The sequence below is a fragment of the Dipodomys merriami genome, unplaced genomic scaffold (genome assembly GCF_024711535.1).
Source record: "Dipodomys merriami isolate MVZ:Mamm:240054 unplaced genomic scaffold, mDipMer1.0.p SCAF_249, whole genome shotgun sequence".
Lineage (NCBI taxonomy): Eukaryota > Metazoa > Chordata > Mammalia > Rodentia > Heteromyidae > Dipodomys > Dipodomys merriami.
Window position 1 is genome coordinate 57,433 of NW_027203926.1, and position 26,008 is coordinate 83,440.

General features: G+C 40.2%; 1 protein-coding gene across 1 annotated transcript in view; it reads left to right on the forward strand.

Moving 5' to 3' along the window:
• LOC138836079 (1-phosphatidylinositol 4,5-bisphosphate phosphodiesterase epsilon-1) overlaps window positions 1-26,008 on the forward strand; it is a gene marked incomplete at its 5' end in the record, with an annotated part of 145,969 nt that overhangs the window by 27,386 nt on the left and 92,575 nt on the right. Inside the window, one exon of the mRNA XM_070034563.1 lies at window positions 8,195-8,511. Within this exon, the coding sequence (XP_069890664.1) occupies window positions 8,195-8,511 (317 nt within the window). The remainder of the gene's footprint in view (window positions 1-8,194; window positions 8,512-26,008) is intronic.

The window sequence follows — 26,008 nt, forward strand, 5'->3', positions numbered from 1 at the left end:
GAGTCAGAACAGTATTTAAAATCTAGCTCTTAGTAGCAAGGGTGACTTCTTTCATCATTTTTGGACAGGGATACTTGCAGGGTAACCTGTTGCATGGGATTCTTTGTAAGAATTAAATGAGTCCTTAATGCAAATGACTAATACATAATGAAATGCAAGAGCTAGTTGAGAAAACTTTATGATCCAAGCCATGGGCATCTTGAAGGGTTAACTTGTCGCTTTTGTAGGAAAACTTGAGGTAATCAGTGTCATTTTAGTTAATAAATACAACGTACCACAATACCTTTTCCACCCATGTTCTGAAACTCTTAGCACCTTCCAACATGCAGCATTAGTCATATATTTTGCCTATTGTTGATCTGGTGACCTTTCCTGTTCTATATGAATGGAAAGTTTTGGTTCACTAAATCCCAACATTAGTGTAGCCTGGAACATAGTAGGCACTTGGTAAGTGAATGGATGATTTTCTACTTAATGTTTCTTGAGTCCATTCAGATGTACTGAGGGCTGGCCCCTGAACTCTGAGCATGCCCAAGATAGCTCCAGCTAAGCCTACGGCAACAGAGAGTAAGTACTAGGCCAGGAGCCAGAAGCTTCAGGTTCTCTCTTAGCTTTTGCCAATTTAAGCACTGACCTCCCCAAGCTGGATTCATGGACAAATCATGTAACAGCTTTATTCAAACTTCATATTTTAAAAAAAGGAACAATGCCTATCTCTGACAGAAGCAACAACTTCTGTTGTCTTATGTGGAGATTATATTAGATTTTCTAAAATAAAACATTAGATACTCATATGAAGAATAGCAAGAAAGACTAAGTAAGTGCTTTTACTTTCAATAAGGACCAAAAAGCCAAAAAGAAAAAAGAAAAATAAATGGAGCCTAGCAAGTTTTTCTGGACTCTGGGCCCAAGCTGAAGGCTCTTAGGTGTGATCAGGCTCTGAAGAGCATAGTTTTTCTAAGTGCTAACCTTTCAGGTAGGAGTTCTCTAAATGTACTAGTTGAACTGTTAAGGAAAAATACTCCAATTTAGAAGTGCATTCCGCAGATCCACTTGGTTATTTGAGGCATAGCCCTTAGGAATGAGTGCTTACAGACAAACTCATGGGCTGGTGATCACTGAGAAGACTTTCTGGGGATCCTTCAGTTGCTTCTCAGGGCAGCTTCTCAAAGGAGACTTTGCCTCAAGATGAGGTGATAAATCCACTTGAGACCCAAAGTCTGGGATACCTACATCTACCTTTTCTTCTTCATGAGCTACACATGTTTTCTAAGGTCTTCTGAAAAAATGAAGCTTCCTTCCTGGTTTTCTACAGTGATGCTCCATCTGGGTGAATATAGGCTCTGGCCATGGGGAATACCTTACAGTTTTTGAAATAAGGCATACTTTCTCTCATCCTTACTTTGTGTTCCAATCATGGCAGATTAAGTCTCTTGAAACCACCAACTTCACAAGCTCCTCTGACCTAGTTTGTTTCATTGCAAAGCACTGAGTGTGATAAGCATTTGGCACAGCCTATGATTCTTGTGGGAATGGTACAGAGACGGACAACAAGGTTGAAGGGGGCTGCTATGTGATATTACAATATATTTGCTTTGTGGGGACTATTGAAGGGTTAGAGAAATCCTGCATTTAGGAGGAAAGCCTGTTTAGCTTAAACCTAGTATTTATCCTTGATTATAAACCAAGGAATGAGGCTTTATACAAATTTGGTGTGATATGCTTGGAGATACTGATTTTTTAAATTTAATTATATTGTCAAGATGATGTACAGAGGATTGCAGTTACATATGTAAGGTAATTAGTACATTTCTTGATTTCTTAAAAACTCAAGCAAAAGAAAGCAAAGGACTGGTCTGAGTTGCTACATGCTACCATATAGTCATGATGACTGAAGAAGGGTCAAATCCTTACCTGTAAAGTCTAAAGAAGTCATTTTATTATATCATCTTAAGTAAAGAAGCACAAGGAATTGATTTATGCTAACTTCAACCTCCTGAGATGAATCTATAAGCCAGGATACAAGGTAGCAGTATGCTGAGTGATTAGGACATGAGCTCTGGAGTGAGATAGACCCTGCTTATCCAGCTCTCTGACTTACTACTGATGTGATATGAGTGATGATACTGTTGATCTCTCAAAGTAATCCACAGGAATCATTTAGTAGAGAAAGGTTTAATTTGAGCAGACACTGAGATTTTGAAGTTACTTTTTGTGGAGTGAACATGTCTAGGCTATGACATATCTTGAGACAGCCTATTCTCCTATAGATGAACTGTTACAAATGAGCAAATGGGAACTGAGCACACCAGTTACACATGACATGGATGATTGTATTAATCAGAATTTTTTTGGCAGTCCTGGAACTTGAACTCAGGGCCTGGGCATTGTCCCTGAGCTTCCTTTGCTCAAGGCTAGCACTCTACCACTTGAGTGACAGCACCACTTCTGGTTTTTCTGTTTTTGTGGTACTGAGGAATTGAACCCAGGGCTTTATGCATGCTAGGCAAGCACTCTACCACTAAGCCATATTCCTTGCCATGTCATCAGAACTTTGTTTTGAACTTTTTGTTACATTTAAGTAGTGGTACAAAGGAGTTACCATTTAACAAGGCAGTTTATGAATTTATCATTGGGACTTTTTTTTAAAGTGGTTTTGCAAGAGAAGATCCACAGATGCCATTGGGTCCTGTGAACTTTGCAGCACAAATGAGGAAGAAGGGTCAGGAAGCATAAGCTAATACACCTTGAGCCCATCACTGTGGCCATGTTGGAGATCAGGAGGCCAGAGGTATAATGTGCAGCTGAGCAGTAGTTATGGCATGGGAAAGGGACAAAGGAGATAAGGAAGAAGCAAGAATTAGAAGAAGGAGGAAATAACACCTTCTCGAAATGTACAGCTTAGGGAACAGAAATCATGTCCCAAGAAGATTTCTATGATGTTTCTTTATAGTCATGGTACAAATTCCCTGAGTATTCCTGCTTTGAGGAAGCCTGCATCAAAAAACTACATGTTTCAAGGCTCCTAGCCTTAATTTGTGTTTTTATTGAGTGTGATATCATGCTTGTATCGAGATACATGGGGCCAACTAGATTTATTAAGGTTACATTGACCAGGCTTGTTTTTCTTCTTTCATTCATTTTGTAAAGATCTCCTTTATTATTATTTACTACCAGGTTCTAGATTTATTGTTCACTGTAACAGCATGTGATTCACATCTCAAGATGCATTGCAGATTCAAATGTATCATCTTAACATCATTTTTGTTTTATTGCATTATCTCTTTTACATTAGACAAGTGATTGTTTTATAAGATCTGGGAGTCATTTTTATTTCCTGTACAAAGTACTGCATTTTGAAATCATGTCTAAGAGTTGATTACTTCTGGAAAGGGTTGTAACATGTGGCTAATTTTACATAAACTATCAGTAACCAAAAGCTGCCCACCATTAAGCCACTTAATTTTCAGGAAATCTAGTCACTTTCTAAACGATTCAGAAAGTTGGAGAGCAAGGTTATGTTGACTAGATTTGGGCATCTGCCTTATTTTTAATTTTTTAAACACTGCTCAGTGAGAACCAAATATAGTTCTGCATATGTTTGGTTGTTTGGTCCAAGAGAGTTAAAATGCATCGAATAAATTCCTTACCTTCTTGACATTTATAATCAAAGAAAAGTGATCATTTAGATATTATAGATTTTATGATGAAGACAAAGTAAGAACTTTTGTCTGGAATATGTTCGAAACAAACCAGACTTATATCAATGAAGAAACTTAAAGCTTTCTCTCCACAGTATTTTTTTTTATTGTGAAAATACTGTATGGAGAGGTTACAATTACATGGGCAAGATAATGAGTACACTTCTTATCAAGCATTGTTGCTACCTCCTTTGTTTCCCTTCCTATCCCTTCCCATCCCCGCCACTCCCCCACCCCCGGCCAAAGTTGAAAAGTTCGTTTTTCGACATAATGACTTGTACATCTCATTGTTGCAATGGGTCCACTTGTATCCCTATTTAAACTATTTGTTTTTTCCCTTCCCCTCCACAAATTATACCAACAGCAAATACAGTGAAAACAGCCGTTATACCATGGGGGAAGGACATACATAGCAACAAAGAAATCATCTTATAAAGATGTTAGAAACAATTACATGAAAGAAAAACATTTGAATACTTATCTTGGGGTTCATTTCACCTAACATCAACTTATCTGACCTTTTCTGCTTGACTCATACTAGTTATTGCATATACTAGTTATACTAGTATACTAGTATATGCATATACTAATTATTGCAAATAAGAGAAACCATGGGACTTATGTTACTTTGGGCCTGGCTTATTTCACTTAATATAATTTTTTCCAAGTCTTTCCATTTCCTAACAAATGGGGCAATGTCATTCTTTCTGATGGAGGCATAGAATTCCATTGTGTATATATACCACATTTTCTTGATCCATTCATCTACTGAGGGGCATCTGGGTTGGTTCCGTATCTTAGCTATGGTAAATAATGCTGCAATAAATATAGCTGTGCTGGTAACTTTAGTGTGGTCTTGTTTGTGATCATTTGGGTAAATGCCCAAAAGTGGGATTGCTGGGTCATAGGGGAGCTCTATGTAGAGTCTTTTGAGGAACCTCCATACTGCTTTCCAAAGTGGTTGAACAAGTTTACACTCCCACCAACAATACAGTAAGGTTCCCTTCTGTCCACATCCCCTCCAGCATCTGTTGTTATTAGAGTTCTTGATTATAGCCATTCTAACTGAGGTGAGGTGATATTTCAATGTTGTTTTGATTTGCATTTCTTTTATGGCTAGGGAGGTTGAGCATTTCTTCATGTGTCTATTGGCCATCCTTCTTTCTTCTTCAGAGAAGTTTCTCTTTAAGTCTTTAGCCCACTTAATTATTGGGCAGTTGTTTCTTTGAGGATTTGTTGTTGGGGGATTTAATTTTTTGAGTTCCAGGTATATTTTAGATATGAGACCTTTGTCCTTTGTATGTCTAGTGAAGATCTTCTCCCAATCTATGGGCTTTCTATTGATCTTGCTAGCTATGTCCTTTGCCATGCAGAAGTTCTGCAATTTCATGCAATCCTATTTGTCCAACATTTCTTTTACTTGTTGTGTTTCAGGGTCTCTATTAAGAAAATTTCGGCCTGTGCAAAGGAGACCTAGGGTTTCTTCTATTCCATCCTGTTATGTTTTCAGAGTGTCTGCTTTGACTCCCAGGTCTTTGATCCATTTGGAGTTGATTCTGGTGCAGGGTGATATATAAGGATCTAGCTTTAGTTTTCTACAAGTAGTTAACCAATTTTGCCAACACCTTTTACTGAAGAGGCTGTCTTTCTTCCATTCTATTTTTTTTTAGCTCCCTTATCTAAGATTAGATGGCTATAGGTCTGTAGGTTCATTTCTGGGTTTTCAATTCTATTCCATTGGTCCTGCAGTTTGTTCTTGTGCCAGTACCAAGCTGTTTTGATTACTATGGCTTTGTAGTAGAGTTTGAAATTTGGTATTGATATTCCTCCAGCACTGTTCTTTCTGTTGAGGATTGTTTTTGCTCTTCGGGGTCTTTTATTGTTCCATATGAATTTTTGGATTGCCTCTTCTATTTCCTTGAAGAATGAGGTTGGATTATTTTTTTTTTATTTATTTTTTTGTCGGTTGTGGGGCTTGAACTCTGGGCCTGGGCGCTGTCCCTCAGCTCTTCAGCTCAAGGCGAGCGCTCTACCACTTGAGCTACAGCGCCACTTCCGGTTTTCTGGTGGTTTATTGGAGATAGGAGTCTCACGGTCTCTCCTGCCCGGGCTGGCTGTGAACCGCGATCCTCAGATCTCAGCCTCCTGAGTAGCTAGGATTACAGGCGTGAGCCACCAGCGCCCGGCGAGGTTGGATTATTGATAGGTATCACATTGAATTTGTAGATAGCCTTAGGAAGTATTGCCATTTTCACAGTGTTGATCCTTCCAATCCAGGAGCATTGGAGGTTTTGCCACTTTCTAAGTTCTGTTTTGATTTCTTTTTTCAGGTTTTTTAAAAAGTTTTGTGTCCACAATATTTTTTTGTTTTGACATAGACTCTTGCTATACAGCCAAGAAGTGCCTGAAACTTGCTCTTTAGCCCAGACTGGCCTCCAAATCTTATTCTTTCTACCTCAGCCTTATGGGTACTGGGATTACAGACAGGTGCTATCATGCCTTCTTCACAGTTCTTGAGTTATTTGTTTGTTTGTTTTAAAGCACTGGAGTTTGAACTCATGGCCTAGTGTTTTCTAAACTGATACAAAACCACTGAGCCGAGGTTCCAGACCTGTTTTTCATGATTATTTTTAGAATAGGGTTGCACATTTTGCCTATACATGTACCCAAGCCATAGTCCACTTAATTTTAGACTTCCCTTCTTTGCCAAGATAACAGGTGCATGTTACTAGGTCCAGCTTCCCTCCATGGAGATAATCTCATGGACTTTTCTTCCTGGGATGGTGTACCACTATGATCCTCCCAATCCCAGCCAAGCAGTAAGGGTCTCACAAACTTTTCTGTTTGGCTGGCCTTGAAGTGTGATCTTCATGTTGTCAACTTACCAGGTAAGTATGAGCCACTGGTATCCAGCTTCCCATTTTTTTAATGTACTGAAAGTATTTCTTTTTTTAAAAGGGGGGCGGAGCTCACTTAATGAAGTGGCAGATAGTATCAAGAACTTTTGCCTGTGCAGTTGCAGAGGCAATTGCACTGCTTAGGAGAGGCTGAGTTGAGAAGATAGCATCAAAGTCCAGGCCATCAACAGAGGTGTCCTACCAACATTGTGATAGTGATGTTTTGGATGTGGGGGAAGGTAGAGGACAAACTCAGGGATGATGAGATCAGAGCTCAGTGATTCCAAGATGGAGCCATTTAGAGTGATGCTTCCAAAGATTTCTGCAATGGAAATACAGAAAGAGTCTAGAAATACTGGGATCTAGAGGCTAAGCAAGTTCTTCTATGAGATTTATTGTCTCCTGATCACAGGTGAGTGGTGAGAAATAGAATGCCATCAGAAGACAGTGTGCTTTATTTTAGCCAAGGGCCACTCCTGTGGCAGTATGGAAAGTGTGAAGGAGACCTCCAAGGAGGATCAGCAGGGAAGGGAAAATGTACACTGGAGAACAAGGGCAGTTTGGACCCCAGGGCAGTGTGTCCTGAAAAGATTCCAAGGATACTAGTCACACAGAATGATGTCATAGACATTGTATAATGTGTGGCTCAGGGAACACTGTTGGTTAAGCTGCAGGAAGAGAATGTGATGTGAATCTGTGACATTTCTCTTAACTTATGTGACTACAAAACTAGTTTCCTTTCCAAATACCAGTTTTTGAAGATCATACTTTAGAAAAAGTCTGTTCATCATAACTTTTTCCAAGTTGGTTGACCAAATGTGTAAGTGAATAAATGAACCATAGGCAAGAAGTTAAGAGGCAGACTGGGAGGATGTCAAAGTAAAGAGAAAATCATGCTGACATTTCTAATTAAGGGAATCAGTTTGAGCCTAGGAATCTCTGTCTTTGATACTTCTCTCTGTTGGACCGACCACCTTCTTTCCTCCATCTTCCTTCTACCTCTTGTTACTTGTTTTAAACCAGAGTGAAATTTATGTAGTCAGACATATCATATGCCCTACTCTCTTCATAGGCGATTTTGTTATGCAAACTCCCAAATGGTCCTCAGTGAAATCAGTCTTTGGGGATGTAACTGGCAGTACGTATCACATTTTGACACCTGATGTACAGAAGTCCTAGGGTATTCCTACATCTTCTATATGCTTACAACAAATATGCATACACACAGGAACACCCTTCTTTCCTCTTCTATTTCAATTGTCTGCCCCCAAGTCCACCCTCATTTCTTTTCATTCTGATGGTGAAGAAGGAAGAAAAGGGAACAAAGTGTCTTAGTGAGCTGGCTGGAGAATGATGTGCTACATCAATGCGGCTTCTGAAAAGAGAAAACTGAACCCTAGCCTCTGCCTCACAGGAGAGGACAGGGTTGTGGATAGAGAAGACAAACCTCAGAATGGTCTCCATAACAAAGAAGGTAGTGTTGAACTATTTACCAAGCAAAGGATCTGGCTAAGTAACAAGGCTTTGAATGACTCCATTGTCAAGTATACCAACTTTGGTATAACCATGATTTTTACTGTTTTTTTTTTTTTTCAGAACGCCAACCAGGAAGCTCAATGGCAAATTCCAGTGCCCTCCCTTCAAGTTCAGCTGGCATCAGCAAGGAACTGATTGATCTGCAGCCCCTCATTCAGTTCCCAGAGGAAGTCGCCAGCATCCTGACAGAGCAGGAGCAGAATATTTACCGAAAGGTCCTGCCTGTTGACTACCTTTGCTTCTTAACTCGAGACTTGGGTACCCAGGAATCCCAGAGATCCCTGCCTTGCCTTAAAGCTTCCATCTCAGCATCAATTCTCACCTCTCAAAGTGGAGAGCACAATGCCCTTGAAGACCTCGTGATGAGATTTAATGAGGTAAGGATGTTTCTGTATTTGAATCCCCATCAGTGATTTTTTAAAGCATTTTTTTATCTCAGATTTGTCTTCTATTGATATCCCACTCATCTACCTGACTCACCACTTCCACAATGGCTGTTTTTCTTCCCAGATAATAAGATCAATACCCCCACTGTCTTCCTACTTCTCATTGTCTTCCACCTGCCCATAAGCCTGATGAATTTTAGCTCCATTCCTTGCTGAGTCTACATATCCTCCTCCCTTTCATCAGTCAGACTTTCAATCCCATGGATGCTTTTGAGACCTGTGTCAAAGTTGTGTGTTGTGGCAACATGACCCCTGGCCATATCTACCTATCCTACTTCCTCTTCCACTCTCAGGACTCTGGCATTCCTGATCAGAAATGTAAAGCCCATTACACCTGGGATTGCACATATGAGGAGCCATAGGGCAATTCACTGCAGGGCATGAATCACCCCATTCCTCTCTCCCATAGATGTCCTCATCTCACAAAACTGCTCCAAAGCCTGAGATCAAGCCAGAAGCCCGTTCTGAAGAGAACAGGTGTGGCTGGAGACTGGGAATGCTTAGGATGAAGCTTGTATATAGGTTTTAGGGACTCAGTGGGAGACACAAAGGCAATTATTGGCATCTCTTTTGTCTCAAGGTAAAAAGGAAGGCCAGAAAGGAGAGGCAGGTCTTCATGCATGGTGTGATCAGGGCATACTGTGCTCAAGTTTAAGGGACCCTTTTTTCCATAGTACATTCCTATACACAGACTTCTCTGTTCGCATTGTATATGTTTTAGATATTTTTATTTTTCCTTTGAATATTAAATCACAAATTTTATGTGGATTTTGTTGGTTGTTGCTTGGTTGAACTCTCCAAATAGAGAAGTTTCTTATTTGTAAACTATCAAGCTTAAAGGACTCTTCCATTCTGGGTCATGTGCGTCTCTGATTAACAGAAAATCAACCTTGGTCACATTTATCCTTTCTAGCTTTGTAGCTCACTTTGCAGACTCCTTAGCTTGTCAGTGAAGACCCTGGTGGTGGCAGCAAATGCCAGTGACTAGTAAAAACGGCCAGGTGGATGCGGAGAGTATTAGAGGCTGAGCCAGGTAGCTTTCTGTCTAGACGTGCCCTCCCCCAACACTAGTCCCCAGGGAGAGGTCTGGCATCCATCTAGCACTATTGTGCTGGCTCTTTTACAGGTGCCACTTTCTAGCTTCCCAAGGGGGACAGACATTGTCCTGAGCCCCATCCTGCCAATGGGGGAGCTGAGATGTTAGAAGATAGCTATTTCTCCCCTGTGGATCATTAATTCGCTATGGGTGAGAGCCAACCCCACATAGTGAGATCCCAGAACTGGGTTTTGCACCCTTGCGATATCATCTCTCACTTGCCTCAGGCTGGTATCAGCTACAGCTGCAGTTCCTTCTTCATCCCAAACAGTAAGACAGAGCCCCCCCCAGGTTCACAGAAGAGCTGGCAAACAATACCACCGCAGAGGTGTAATTTAAAAAATGTTTCCTGATGTTCTTGATTGTCTTTACAGATGGAAAAGAATAAAAAGACTGGAAAAGATGAGAGCTCCCATAAACTGAGTGATTTTACTAGTAGATTTTTACTGTATTTCATGAATTATTTTAAGCTTCCAGATCTACTCACTCTTATATCTTTAGGACCCTATTCTTGTCCGTTTTTTTAAAAATTTCCTAATTTGGCCTGAGCCTACAAATTACTTGCCAAAACTTTTAAAATCTAGTTTTAAATTAAACTTGGATTTCTTCCACTCAGTGCTATAACCTTGGGAATCAAAGAGGAAGCAATGATTTCACTGATTCAGAGCTAAGGATGGTATTACCCACATCTGGATCGAGGCATGTTTTGGACCATCTCTGAAAATAGTTTAGCTAAGCAACTTCAGAACATAAACAAGATTTCTGGGAAACACTTAGACTACTTAAGAGAACTGTGTGTTTCAAGTATTCTCAAGATCTATTTTCCTAAAAATTATGGGCATACTGATTAAAAAATCAGTCTTCTATAATCATTACAGGCAGATTCCAAAGAAGCACCGCTGGAGAGCAAAAGGATAGCTAAATTCTATTTGCTGTACATACCATCAGGTAGAAACACTGCGTGACATTAAAAGAGAATTAATAAATTCAGATTTCCTCTCATTGAGTGTGGCCTTGCCTCCATATTAGCATGGCTTTCCATACTACCAAGGCATATGGTTTAGTTACTATTATTTTATCAATAGAAATTCCCTGTTTTTTCATATTTGTATTGTGATTATGCAAGGTAATAACATCAAGGGAAGCTGGGTAAAGAATATGCAGGAACTCTATTTTTGGAACTTTTCTGTAAATCTACAATAACTTCAGAATAATCCTGGCTTGGTTGTAATGCCTATAATCCCAACATTTAGAAAGCTGAGGCAAGAAGATTTTTAAGCCAGTCTTGTCTCTGTAACAAGACTCTGTCTTTTTTTAAAAATCGATACTTAATGTAAAATAAAAAAGTTTTAAAACAAAGCAAAGGATTTCAGAGTCTATATTACTTGTCCAGTCACATAGAAGCTGAGGAGATACCCGAACCCAGACCTGTCATTCTTCAGAGAGCTATCATTTCTCACCCAATTAGCTCCCTATTTGTTAAATAATCAAGTTCAACTTTGTCATAAACCTGAATTGCTGGTTTAGGGTTTTAATTAGCCTTGGTCTTCTTCCTTTTTTCTTTTTCTTCTTTTTTCCCTGAACTCTTCTGTGCATTTTTCCTTTCTCCAATTTTGAAGTCAAATTTCCTATTATTTAGACTAGGCCAGCTCTCCCTCATTCATTCTTTAATTCACTTGAGATGTATTTATTGCATACCAACAATGCTCTAGCCTTCATGTCTTTTTTTCTTCAATCATTAAAAAGAAAAAAAATAACAACTTTGATTGTTGGAATAAGATAACATTATTAACCCTTTTGGTAAAAATTAGAGACATAAATACATTTTCCTCAAAGAGAAGGAAAGACCTGTTCTTCAAATCATTCTAAGGAGCTAAGGAGAGGGAAGAGACCTGGAGTGCTGTTGGAGGAGTGCTTGTCACTGAGGGAAAAAGCAGATGCTTTGTTCCCATGTCCTATCACTTGGACTCATGCATTCAGCACTTTGCTGAAGCAGAGCAGCTTGGTGGCTGTGCTGTAAGGGAAGTAAATAACAGCGTGCAGCTGCCAGGCATGAACACAAACAACTACCAAAAAAGGCAGAACAATGAGATGAACAATGAGAGTGGCACAGACAGTGCAGGCAGAGGCATTGAGGACTTTGCCGGGCTCTGGAGTTTAAGGCTAGGCCTTAGGGTCTGGGAGGTGTATCTGGAGTGTGGGCAGGGAGCAGGGGTGGGTGGGGAGGGAGATCATGCGGGTAGGGGACACACCAAGCAATTTTGTCACATGCAAATCTCCTCCCAGTTTAGGAGGTAGCTTGCTGCTAGTCAGTAGCAGAACATAACCCTGAGTGAGTTTTCCCATCTTCTAACAAGTCCTTATTTGATGACTTATCTGTAATGAGGGGCACGGGAAGAAAATTCCTGGTGCCTTTTGTGCAGCATTGTATAACATTTGTTCTTAGGAAAGTACGGTTAAAATGCATTTCAAAGTGCAACAGTAAAATAACAGAAAAGGTTTAGCTGATAGGAAGGCAGACCAGGTGCTAAATCATTGGCAATCGGTTTGGATTGTGGCTAGAAAGCATGTGTCTCCCCATTCCTTCTCCTGCCTTGGAGAATGAGGTACACACTCAACCACCTTCAATGGGCCGTTCCCATGTCTCTCTGAAAATACCCAGAAGCCTGTGGGAAGGGTTGGTCCTCCAGCAGGTGGGAGTCAGATCTGCACTAGGAGTAGGAGCAGGCCCAGTTTGTGGCTCAGTTTGAGAAACAGATCTTTCTGGGCCCTCTTAATCTGGACCTGTCTCTGTAGTTGTATTGTTTACAGAAAGCTTCAACAAGCCAGTTTCTCTCTCTCCATTCTCACTGAGCAGCCAATTATAGCCCACGCACGAAGTCTCAAATCACGTTCTTTCAGTGTCTTTTTCTTCCTCGGTCCAGCTTCTTCTACCTTGAGCACACAGTCCCTTTGATATTATTTTTTTATTCCTTATACAATAAATTCCTGAGCCATTTATCTTTTCCAGAAGAGATGCTAAGGCTTTTTCCCTCTTTGTATTTTCTCTACCAAAGATACCACATGTAGTGGAGAAGAGAAGTGAGGTAAATTGAGAGTGAAGTTCATGTTTACTTCTTGGGTATCCTTGCTTTATTTTCTCCAGAAGCACCACGATGGAACATGGTTGGGAGGTGAGGGAGGATTCTAGGTCACAGCCTGTAGTCCTCAAACCTCAGGCCTCCTTAATACTGACTCTGCCCTGTATTATTGACCCCCTGAGGATCGGAGGTCTCCACCATCTGTGTCTACAAGCTGGTTCTTGGGGTCTGTTATCCAAGTGAGGTTTTGGCTTCACGACCTTCACCTTCCATACCATGCTGCCATGCCCTCTTCTTCGTCACAGGTAATTGATATCTCTGGCTGGCTAGTCACTTTGAGTTTCAAGAGGCCAATGGCACATCCATTTTTCCTATGGCCTAAAAGGACAGTTTTTGCTTGTCAAGTAGTTCTTGGCATGATCATTTGCATTTGTCTGGGTTCTTTGTTTCTCACCAGAATAGGTGATGACCCCTAGACGGAGGTCCACAGTAACACAGGGACCCTAGAATTCTCCGCAGGACTTCCGCCTGGCTCTGAGCCCTGTGTATCTCTCTCACACTTCGTTCAGTGTGTGTAGTCAAAGCTTTGTTTTTTTAACCAACCTACTTCTCAGCCACACAGATGTGGGTAGGCCAAGATGAAACTCCATTATCTCTTACTGCTTCCATCTGGTAGATTTTACCAGATCTCCCTTCATCAGTTTTGAGGTCATTTGTCTCTAAAGAATGCCAAGGTACTTCACTCTCTGAGAAATAACAAATAGACCATCTGGCCAGAGAAAAACCATTTAAACCGGCTCCTTCCTGCCAGGATTTCTTATATACTTCCTAAATGGTGACAGTCAACTGGCATATTTCAGCATCTAGAAATCTGGGTGCTGAAAGATGAGGACAGAATTTCTGCACAGAAAGCAGAAAGCAGCATGTGATAAGGGTCCAGGTGAGGCATTGACCTTGTGTCCAAATATGTTCCTTCACTTGAAATGTTTTGGAAAAAACTACTGGTTTTGAACTTATATATTCAATCATGTTAAGAAAATGTTTCTCATCAAAGCTTCTTTTTCTTTCTCTTTTTATAAAAGCAGACAGCAAATGCAAGTCTGTTGAGGCTTCTGTGCAAAATTTCTTCCTTAAAGGGGAGCTGTCGTGGGGCAGAGTACTGGTGAAGCCCCTTGGGGCCGAGGGGAGGAAAATGTCAACTCCCTTTGGGAAATTTCATTTCTCTTTGACAAAAAGCATGTCTCCCCAGAGGCATGTCTGAAAGCAAATATTATATTCTTTCACCCAGATCATTTCATTACATATCTTGTACTAACAGACATTTTACTCTAGAAATTTCTGGTTAAATAAAATATAGTAGGCTTCGCTGGGCATGGTGCCAGGCACCACCTGTAGTCCCAGCTACTCAGGAAGTTGGGTCAGGAAGTTCATTTGAGCCTATGAGTTCAAAGCCAGCCTGAGACCCCATCTCAAAAGAAAGAAAAAAGGTACAGTAGACATCGGCACCACAGAGACTCAGCTATGCAGCAGAACATTTTAGGAACATGCAAATCATGGTTGATGGTTGTTGGCAAACAGCACCCCTAGACTCTCCTCCTCTCCGCACAGTAATATTTAGTAGATGGCAGGTGAGAAATAAGAGAGGCATGATGGCACATCATCATTCAGGGGCAGCTCTGGAGGCCAGCTGCCTGGGTTCTAATCCACCATTCCCAGCTGTCTAACCTGGAGCCAGACACCTAATCCCTCATCTTTAAATGAGGTAATGTGTTAGCTTTACATCCCAGTGACCAAATACCTGAGCAATGCAACTTCAGAGAGGAAGATTTATTTTGGCTCAGGTTTCAGAGGGTTCAGTCCATGGTCACTTGGCTCTGTGATTCTGGGCCTGCTGTAAAGGAGTATAGCAAGGTGGCGGGAGCATGTACAGGGGCAGTTTGCCCCATGATTTAAGATGGGAGAGAAAATGCTGACTTCATGGGTCCTATCCTTTCCCCACCTTTTTTAAATAAGTTTTTTTTATTGTGAAAATGCTGTACAGAGGGGTTACAGTTACATGAGCAAGGTAATGAGTACATTTCTTATCAAACATTGTTGCCTCTTCCTTTGTTTTTCCCCTACCATCCCTTCTCTCCCACCTCCACAACTACACTCCTCTTCCACCCACCCTCCCCGCCTAAATGGTAAAGTTAGTTTTTCAAGTGTCTTGTACATCTCATTGTTGCAATGGGTCCACCTGTATCCCTATTTCAACAATTTGTTTTTTTCCCTTCCCCTCCCCAAATTATACCAACATCAAATACAGTGAAAACAGGGGTTATACCGTGGGGGAAGGACATACAAAACAACAAAAAAGTCACATGGTACCTATCCCCACTTTTATTCTATCCAGGCCCCCAGACTGTGGTGTGGTGCTGCTCATATTCAGGGCAGATCGTCTCTTCATTAATCCTTTCTGGAAAGGCCCTCACACACATTCAGAGGTGTTCTTTACTAATCTCAGGGACTTCTCATATCAATCAAATTGACAGTCAAGATTAAACAGCACAGGTAGTAGCTGCCTGAGGTGTGTTAGATGAGTATTCAGGGATATGACATATGTAAAATGCTTAACAGAAAACAAAGATGGTAATAGTTTGATGTTAGTTACAAGGAAATCCACTAAAGTAACTGCATTTTCAGAATAATTCATGATAAAAAAGTTTCCATTATAATTGTGTTAACATAGTCGCCAACCACTTAACAGGTAAGGAGACCAAAGTACAGACAAGCTAAGTGATGGGTAATTTCAGAGCTAGAATATGAACCCAGGTGTTCTGGGTTCTAGAACCATGTGCTTGGATCTTCTACTGGGTACTATTGAGTGAAATGCTGAAGGAGCTTTATGCCTTGGTTCTCTCACTCTGAATGAAACCTGTTTTTTACAATTAGACTCAAATGCCTTTTTATGATTTCAACAACTAGTGACTTTCATTTTTACTTCAACCCTTTTCCTCTCCTCCTGATGTTGAGAATGTGGAATCTCCTTGGTATTGAGAGACTGGTCCTTGAAATGAGAGGGCCTTTTGGAAGCCTATTTTATTCCATGTAAAGCAGCCATTGGGTTAACACTTCCGTCTTGAGACTGGTAGAAAGAACAACTGGTTCTAATGGAAACTGGCTAATTGCCAAATAAGAATTTTAACATATACAAGCTTTATTTTTTGTTAGTAAAGGTTTTTCTTAGGTTTTTATTGTAAAAAATAGTGTACAGAGGGGTTACAATGACATGAGTAAGGTAATGAGTACATTTCCTATTGAGCATTGTTACCTCCTCCTTTGTTTTTCCCCTACCATTTTCTATTATCATCATCACTATTGTTTATCAGAAGTAGTTAATATAACAAAGAGCCTCTCAAGGACCATGCCCTTGGATGTCAGATACTTTAAACTGAAAGAGTTAGCTGGTGAACACCCTGATCAGGTGTCTTCTCTCTGAGATTAAGATTTTGAGCTTCTCCTCAGAACTACATTAGCTGACCCTATTAGGATGTTTAACACAGCTCTTGGAAAAACCACTGTCTCAGAGATCTTTACGGCACATGTAAGTGCCAAGGAAGAATATATTTATGTTTTGCCAGGGATCTGCATTCACCCAAATGATTTAAACAATCATAAATCCAGCTGCCTTCTCAATACCTCCCACTGGGCTTGGTATCTTTTTTTTTTTCTTTTCTTACCAATGTGGGTCCTAAATGCTGCTTTGTGTACAGGGATTTGGCACAAAATAAGACTTTAAAAAATCTTACCCTCTCAGAGCTTATGCCTTATCGTCTAAAAAGCATCTCAAAGATGACATTTTAGAGCTATCTCCTTCTGCCTGCCCAATTTGCACAGCACCCAGAATCTTCCTAACCTAACACTGCCGTCTTTCCCACTTAGCTAACAGCTTCAATATATTCCTAGGTGCTCAGGTCAACAACCTAGGAATCATCCTTGATTTACTCTCTTTTCCCCAAACTCCAGACATCCAAACAATCAGCAAGACCCGTTCATTTTTCCTACAAAATAACATCCTGAATTGGACTACCCTCCCACTTCACATGCCACCATCTTGGTTGAAGCCAGCCCTCACTGCCTGATATCTGTACTGTATTCATACCAATGTACCCTGTAGTCCATTCTCCAGTGAGCAACCAGAGTGCTATTTTATAGACATGAAAGCTACCTACCTCCCTTGTTGGAAGTTCCCCCAGTGGCTCAACACTACATGAGTTTGCTGCTGCCTGCCTCTCTGGCCTAACATTACACTGCCCACCCATCTTTCTGGCTCGGTTCCAGCCACACAGACTTGACCTTTATTCTCTTCCATGAACATGCCAGGCTAATTTTATCCCCCAGGATAGTTTTCTCTCCTAAGTACTTTCTGTTCCCAGCACCTGACATCTTTCCTGGTTCCTACCAAAGCTGCTGCCTTCTCTTGATCATATCTTAGCTTGAAAGTCAGAGAAGCCCATTTACTTGTTTATTTTTTTCCTGTCTACTTAGACTAGAAATTTGTTTCTAGCCCTATCGTTGGTTATTTGCATAGTGCCAGCCATATAGTAGATGCTCAGTATGTAAGTATAGAATGAATGAGCAATGCTAAATGTTGGCATCAATGATCTATTGAATTTGGTCCTTTCAGAAATGTTAAGAAAAGCTGGGGACTGGTGGCTCATGCCTATAATCCTAGGTACTCAAAGGGCTGATATCTGAGTACCACGGTTCGAAGCCAGCACAGGCAAGAGAGTTTGTGAAAACCTTATCTCCAATTAAGTACTAAAAAATCTGGAAGTGGAACTGTGGCTCAAGTGATAGGCAGTGCTAGCTTTCAGCAAAAAAGCTTAGGGACAGTGCCCAGGCCCTGAGTTTAAGCCTTAGGACCAGCACCAAAAAAAAAAAAAAAAAAAAAAGAAAGAAAGAAAAGAAAAAGAAACGTTAAGAAAAACAGCGCAGGAAATGCATGCCTGTAATCCTCACCTACTCAGGAAGCTGAGGTGAATGGATCACAAGTTTAAAGCCAGCTTGGACTGCATAATGAAACTCTATCTCAGATTAATAATCAACCAATAGAAAAAGAAATACAAAAAAACCCTAAGACACATTACTTTGTTCAAAGATTTTACAATCTGGTTCAGAGAAAATAACATAAAATACCTTATTAAAATGCTCAAGAGGTTGGGAACAATGCCAAGCACTATGGATTGTGTGAGAGATCAGAGTTCAAGAAGTAGATTAGTGGGAAGAGGACAGTTCTGTGGTGAGGTCTGGGATGAAAGGGTTCTGTCAGTTTCTGTGGTGAGATACGGAGAAAGCAAGTGATATAAACTGATTACAGCTTCGTATTTCTCACATATAAAATGGGATAATTTCAACCAACTTCATGTTGGTTGCTGGTTTAGCAAGCACAATGAAAGTTCTCAGTAAATGGAAATAGTGTGATTGTTGCCAAATTAGAGACCCAGAGTATCTGTGTCATGAGCAGAGAGCTCTCACACAGGCGCATACCCCTTAAGGATGTGTGAAGGCTACAGAGCTTTGGGAGTGGGGGGAACTGTGCTTTCCCAGGCACTGTTAGGAATATCTGCATCAGTGAGTGTGCGAGCTAAGGTATTACATTCCCGTCACTCACCAAATGTAGGAATCACCGTCTTGTAGCTTCTTACCCAAGTTCTGTTAAAAACTTGCAAACACACCCTTTACCGTTTCTTCACAGTTCAGCAAATCCATTATCACAAGGCCTTTAAAATACTTTCTTAAGCCAAAAGAAAATCTTCTTCCTTATAGTCGACTGAACCTTAATTTGGGGGCTGTCAAATCTATCAGCCTAATTTTGAATCTTAAATAGTATTGAATTTGCTGCCATTCTTTGTGTTTTTAAAAAAAAAATATTCAGGTTTGAAAAATAGGTGTATTTTTGAGTTGTTGGTAAGAAAGTCAAAACACATAGGAATTAGTAGAAAACCTTCTGGCATAGCTCTAGAGACTCATCAGGTTGGCTTGAGCCATAGGTTCCTCTCTTTGCAAAATATTTTTAACCTAGAATTGAATCTCCTTTATTCTACAAACACCCGACTAATGTTTCTCCATTTTTGTCTTTAGGCATAACTTGAGATACTCATGAAATGCCTTCCTAAAATTATGCTGTATAATAAATGAGCAAGTGAAATTATCAAGAATGGTTCAATTTGACAACTAACAACTTGAGACTTACTCTCTGGCTCATTCATCCCTTCTATAGGAATAATTCAACACTGATATCTACAGCCTCAATCTAGTATTATCTCCCACTGCCTAGAGGACATCCACTTAAAGACCTTACCTTATGCGTACTGTAAAACCTATATATTTCAAACTATTTCCCCTTACAAGATGATAAAAATGATTATTATAATAATAGTATTCACAACAGTAGAGCAAGTACCATTTCCTAAACATTGCCTTTGTGCCAGATACACTATCCTAAGCAAAGAACTGGCTATCTTACTAGAACTTTCCAGTAACCTGTAAGCAAACTATCTTAGTCCCTTCACAGTTAGGAAAAGTAATTTTGTTAATCAAGGAAGTAATTTGGTTAAATGTGTTGCTAATAACTAATTAAGAGGGCTCAAGACTTGAGCCCTTGATTGTCTGAAACAAAGGATGTGTTCTTGATTACCTTTGATGGATCTTGGGACTGTCTGAATAATGTTACCAACATCTCTATTTATTTTAAAGACTATCTGGAAATCCTAAATTCAGTCTTGACCCTTGCCTTTCCCTCAGTCTTCCTATCCAACCAGCATCTGACCTCTAGGGATTCTTCTTTCTCCTAAACATTGTGAAGTTGTTCCACTCATTTATTCTCACCATCATGCTAAATCAGACTTCTGGTCACCTCCTGTGGTTTACTTCCACCCTCTTCTGATGGATCTTTATTCCCAACACTCATCTTTAATCCTGGCAGGTACCCATCAGTGGCTGTGGGTACCTAAGGAAGGGGAAAAGAATGTAGAGGTGCAGATGTCCCCAAAACTCTAGACTGTGTTTCATTCCAGGGCCATTCTGCAAGTTCTCTTTCCTAATGATGTGCATACTATTTTAGTGTCTGCATAAATAATGAAGTGTGCTGAAAAGGAATGAAATGGGTGCTTGAGTGAGGCTGATGGGATCTGAATCATGGGATTACAGTCAGCCATGTGCTAGGGCAGGAGGGTCCTAGAAGTCACGGTCCTTAGCATCTATCCTGCTCTGATCTGCAGCAGAATGCTCCTCCTTTCCCTGTCCCTGCTCTACCTCCCCAGGGCTTATGGACAGGCTGCTTTGGCAGACAGAGGCCTTAAGGCCAGGACTCACTTCCTCTTCTACAACAGGGTTCCCAAAGCCCTGCTCAGCTGTGAGTATAAACCCCTAGGCACTCCATGGGCAAGTGTTTTTGTGAACTGGTGCATTCTGGGAGACATAACAAATAGGGACATAACAAATAATATGTGAAAACCCATGATGAAAACATCAACATAGTTAACTTTTCCCAACATGTGGCTTATGTATTAGGCCAGGGGATTGTTTCTCCAAAGAATGTATACTAGCACTCCACAAAACTCAATACCTGGAGATGCTACTATCCTCATTAGCTGTCAAATTAATCATTCTGAGTTACTAAAATTCTGGATTCCTAAAATCACTCTAAAAAACCAGTATTTCATGTTCCCATTTTTTGACTCATGACATCTCATGACAAGGATCCATCTTGCAACAGATGCAGGATTACACATAAAGTAATACAATAAAGAGTTAGGGCTTTGTAGGTCAAAGCCCCAGCTGAGGCTCTGTGTGGCTGTGTAATATTGGGCAAATGATGTGGACTTCCTAAATTTCTGTTTTCTTATTTGCAAAATAAAGCACTGATTCCCATCATTTGTGGTCTTGTGAAAGCTACATGTGATAAGGAATGAACAGTGTTTGCTATGGTGCCTGGTGCCAGGCATAAAACCCACTGCAGCTCCATCATTCATTTCTCCATTACCACTTCAAGGATTAAGTTTGGTAATATTCATTGCCATGGTGGGTAATAAAAGGCTCTACTGAAAAAAAGAACATGAACACTACATGAGAATCAGTTGGTATATGTGATGAGGAAAATTCAAAGAGGAAAATTCACAAGATGACTGTCACATTATCCTGAGCCAAGTTGAGATGTGCATAGTTCACAATGGCAAATGGATCCCAGATGCATGTCATAGCATTATTCTCACCCCAACTGGGTTTGCCTGAGTGTTGTATCCTAAGTCCACATTTGCAGAAGGATTTTTTGCAGACTAAAGTAGAGAAGATTAAAAAAAAAACAAGTAAACAAAACCCATGGTACAGAACAGGAGTTAAAGAAACTGGAGCTCTTTTGGCTACATTAGAGATTTTTTTAAGGTGGTCAGGATAGGTACATTTCAGTATTTGAAGGATTTCCATGAAAATAAAGTGAGTTATGTTTTTTTGTGTGTGAACTGGAAGACGAAGCCAGATTTGGTTATTTTGTTAGAACAGGAAATGGTAGTTGCTCTACTGTTGTGGATATTAGTGTTATGAAAATGATGGAAGTGAGCTCCTTATAAAGAGAGACATTTTACAGAAAGCCTGGCTGAATGGCTGACTGCAAAGCTAGGAAGAAACTTATGGTTTGGGTTGAGAGTTTGACCTAGCTCAAACCAAATCCATCCCACCACCTGGTCTCGCACATTTTTACAAGCCGACAACTGTTACTATATTTTTGAAATCAAAAGAAGGATAATGTTTTGTGGTAGGTGAAAATGATAGGAAACCATGTCCAGTGTCCATAAATAAAAGTGTATTCAAACCACTCTGCTATGCTCATTTGTTCCCATGTCATCTATACTACATGGCAGAGGAGTTGAGCAAAGACCAAATGTTTCTCAAAGCATAAACCCTTTTTCATGTGGCCTTTCAAAGACAGTTTGCCAGCTCCTGATTAAGGCCATACAGTTTTTTTTTAATTTAATTTAATTTTATTTGTGAACTTACTGTACAGAGGAGTTACAATTACATGGACAGGATAATGCGTACATTTCTTACTTTTGGTTGTTTTTTTTTTTTTTTTTTTTTTAACAATTGGAAGATTCTGTGAGGGAGAAAAGTTGTTGCCTGAGATGAAGGTGGGAAGGTGAGGATCATTAGGAAATTATCACCTGTAGCCTGCAGGGAGGGAAAACAACAAGGGTGCAGTGGTAGGAAAAGGTAGAAAGTGAATGAGAACATGTTTATTTGAGAAGGTGAAGCAAAGGTGCAAATCTAGGTGGTAGCTCAGCAAACCAGCACAGGATAGGGTAGATACCTTGGGGATAGAAAGGTGTAAGTATAAGTTTGTTGCAGAAGAGAAATAAAAGTTTTTTTTCATTCTTGCCAAATCCAATGGTATTCATAGTATCTGTTTTATTTTACAACCCAGTTAAATATATCTGTTGTCATATCTCTCAGCAAGAGGGGCTTTTCTAAATGTTCTTGTTTATGAACGTGCAGAAGATTTTTTTTTTGCACAGAGAGTCATGCTTTTGTTGGCCAAAGAAACTGAGCACTTGCTGATTTCTGGCAATTCTAACAAAAATACTAAAGTGTATTTATACGCTGGGGGCCAAAACGAATTTCAAAATGACATTGTTCAGATCCATAATCAGCCAGCTTTCCTCTCCTGCCTCCACCTGGTTTAACAACTTTGTCAAATCCTGTCTTCCAAGCCCTACTTGTGCGAGTAAGTTAACTAACACTCTACTGTCATATAAACATAAGGCAGGTTTCCTTGTTGCAGTTCCTGGCAGCTCACTCACTAACCAATAGATGAGATAAGCAGGCTTAATCCACAGAAAGTGTGCTATGAAATTGTCTTTATTTTCTTCATCTTACAGAGTGATTTTATCAGCATCTTGTAACAAGCACAAAAACATTACTTCTCACTGTTTTAAAGTATAATGGCATTGACCATTTGTTAGGAAATGGAAAAACTTGGAAAAAATTATATTAAGTGAAGTAAGCCAGGCCCAAAGAAACATAGGTCCCATGGTTTCCCTTATTTGTAATATCTAGTATATGTATGAGTCAAGCGGAAAAGATCAGATAATGTGATGTCAGGAAAATGAACCCTTAGATATGTATTTTAATATTTTTTTCTTTCATGCATGTGTTTCTAACGCATTTATAAGATTATCTCTTTGTTGCTTTGTATGTCCCTCCCCCACAGTATAACCCCTGCTTTCACTATATTTGATGTCAGTATAACTTGTGGAGGAGATGGGGAAAAACCAGTTGTTTAAGGATACAGGTGGACCTGTTGCAACAATGAGAAGTACAAGTTGTCATGTCCAAAACGAGCTTTACAACGTCGGTGCGGGGGGGGGGGGGTGAAGGAGAAGGATTGGGATTGGGGGGGAGGGGGGAGGCTGGGAAGGGATGTGAAGGGTAAACAAAGGAGGAGGCTGCAATGCTTGGTAAGTAATGTAGGCATTATCCTGCCCATGTAATTGTAACTCCTCTGTACAGTATGTTCACAAATAAAATTAAATTAAATTAAAAAAAAAAAGTATAATGGCGTTGAAACTCCAGCTTTGAGCCAGAGGCAGGAACTTAGTTACTGTTCTTATTCCAGACAAGGTGAGAGAATCTCTTAGGTGGTCTTATACAAGTTCACATTTTATTATTTGTACCAATAAGACAAGGAAATATTCTGGGACTACAATTCCACATAGACCCAAATAGCCTATTTTGGCTTATGAGTTTGTCATCCTTTCCAGGGGGGCTGGGATTGTATGGCAATTTTTTTTTTTTGGTCAGTCCTCAGGCCTGAAGTGTGGGCCTGGGCACTGTCCCTCAGCTCTTCAGCTCAAGGCTAGCGCTCTACCACTTTGAGCCAGAGTGCCACTTCAGGCTTTTTTGTTGTTGTTTATGTGGTGCTGAGGAATCAAACCCAGGGCCTCATGCATGCAAGGCAAGCACTCTACCACTGAGCCACCTTCCCAGCCCCTGTATGGCAATTATTAACAAACAATTGCATTTATTTATTTCATTTCACATTTGTTCTTCATCCTACTGGCAATACTGCTCGTAATTTTTTTAGTAGGTTTTCATGGCAGACCAAGTAGTGTCCATGCATTTTAGTTACATTAAGGGATTAAGTCCACAATGTACCTGTCCTGTTGTCTCCCACAGTCATCCCTTCATGCTTACCCCTTTCACATCTGTCAGCCTTATGACTCATTGTTGTACTTATTGTCTGTGTTTCCAGAGAACACCATTGATTGACACAGCACACCAAACCACAGCCTTGGATAAAAATGCTTGCTGTGAGATTTGAATTTAAAATCCCAGAGCCACCATCTTGTCTACTAGATAACTCTGTTTTCTATTTTGTTCCTCTGTCTCCTCCTGTATAACTGGTGTGAATAATACCACCTAATATCAAGTGATGTTGCAAGAATTAAAGGAGTGTTGGGGGGGATGTGTTTAAATAAGCTCAGAGTTAAGCACTTATTAAAAAAAAAAAAAACAAAAAACCAATGATAGCCAGTAAGTACATCTAGAAAACTTAACAGTTTCTGGCCACTTACTTTTCAAATAGATAAGAAAGTGTGCTGCTTTCTCCAGGTTTGGGTGAGCATGTCCTATAGTGTTTGCACAGGATGAAATCACACTTCTCAGAACCTGTCTTCATTGTTAAGTAATGCATGACTGTGATGCTGCTGTGGTTTGAGTGTGGTTTGATGTGTCTACCTGGGTTCATGTATTGAAATATAACCACTTCTGTGAGGTATTAAGAAGATAGAAACTTAATAAGATTGCAGTATTCCAAGGTTGGAGCTAATAAGGATACGATAGATCATCAGGGCCAACTCCCAAGGATCAACAGCTGATGATTTTATAGAGGGAAATGCATGCGCACACGCGCGCGCGCGCACACACACACACACACACACACACACACACACACACACGCAATCTGAATGGCCATGTAGTTCCAACTGCCCTTAAACTCACTATATAGCCCACACTGACCTTGAATTTGTAATCCTTACTGCCTTCATTTCCTAAATAGTGGAATTGCAGGTGTGCACCAACACAACTGGCACCACAATTGATTTTAGAATATGCTCACCATTCTAAAAATAAACCTCATATTGATTAACAATCATTCCTCATTTCTCACTGAAAAATGTTTCCCCTTTCTGTCTCTCAATTCTCACTGATAAACATCTCATTTCTGTCCCTATAAATTTCCTATTTCAAACATTTTTGTCCTTTTTAATCTGGCTTTTCACTTGTATAAGTTTTCAAGATTCAGCCATGTTGTAGCAAGAATACCTGTCTGTTTATGGCTGAATAAGATTTCATTGTGTGATTCTGCCATATTATTTACTTGTTCATCAGATCATAGACACTTGTGTTACTTCTGCTTTTGTTATGATGAGTAGTAGCAACATTTGGATAAAATATTTACATTTACATATATTTTTCACTTCTCTTCGTATATACCTAGAAATGGAATTCCTGGGTCAAATGATAAGTCAAAGCTTAGCATCCTGAGGAATTACAGAAATATATTGAAGAGTGGCTGTTCCATTTTCATTCCCTCTTTCCAGTTGTGTTTGAGGGTTCTGATTTCTCCACATTCTTGAGCAATTGCAGTTGTCTATTGTTTTAAGTCTAGCCATCCTAGCAGATGTGAAGGGGTACTTCAGGGTTCCAATTCTATTTCCCTCATGAACAATGATGCTGAGCCTCTTTTCATGGACATGTATTTGTATATCTTTTAGGATAAATCTTATGCAATTTTTTTTCTGGAAATATTTCGGAGAAGGAAACACAATATTAAGATACTGTCTTGCCAGTCACCGGTGGCTCACGCCTGTAATCCTAGCTACTCAGGAGATGGAGGTCTGAGGACCACGGTTTGAAGCCAGCCCAGACAGGAAAAGTCTGTGAGACTCTTATCTCCAATTAATCACAAAAAGCCAGAAATGGAGCTTTGACTCAAGTAGTAAAACACTAGCCTCAGGGACAGAGCTCAGGGACAGTGCCCAGGCCTTGAATTCCAGCCCTAGTACTGGCACACATACAAACAAAAACAAAAGATAGGGTTCCATCATGGCTAGTTTGGTTACTGCCCTTCTAAATTCTCGAGTATGTGTGTCCCAGGTAAGCAGCCATGAGCGCTCTACTTCCAAGTGTGGACAGAAAGAGAGGCCAGAACTTA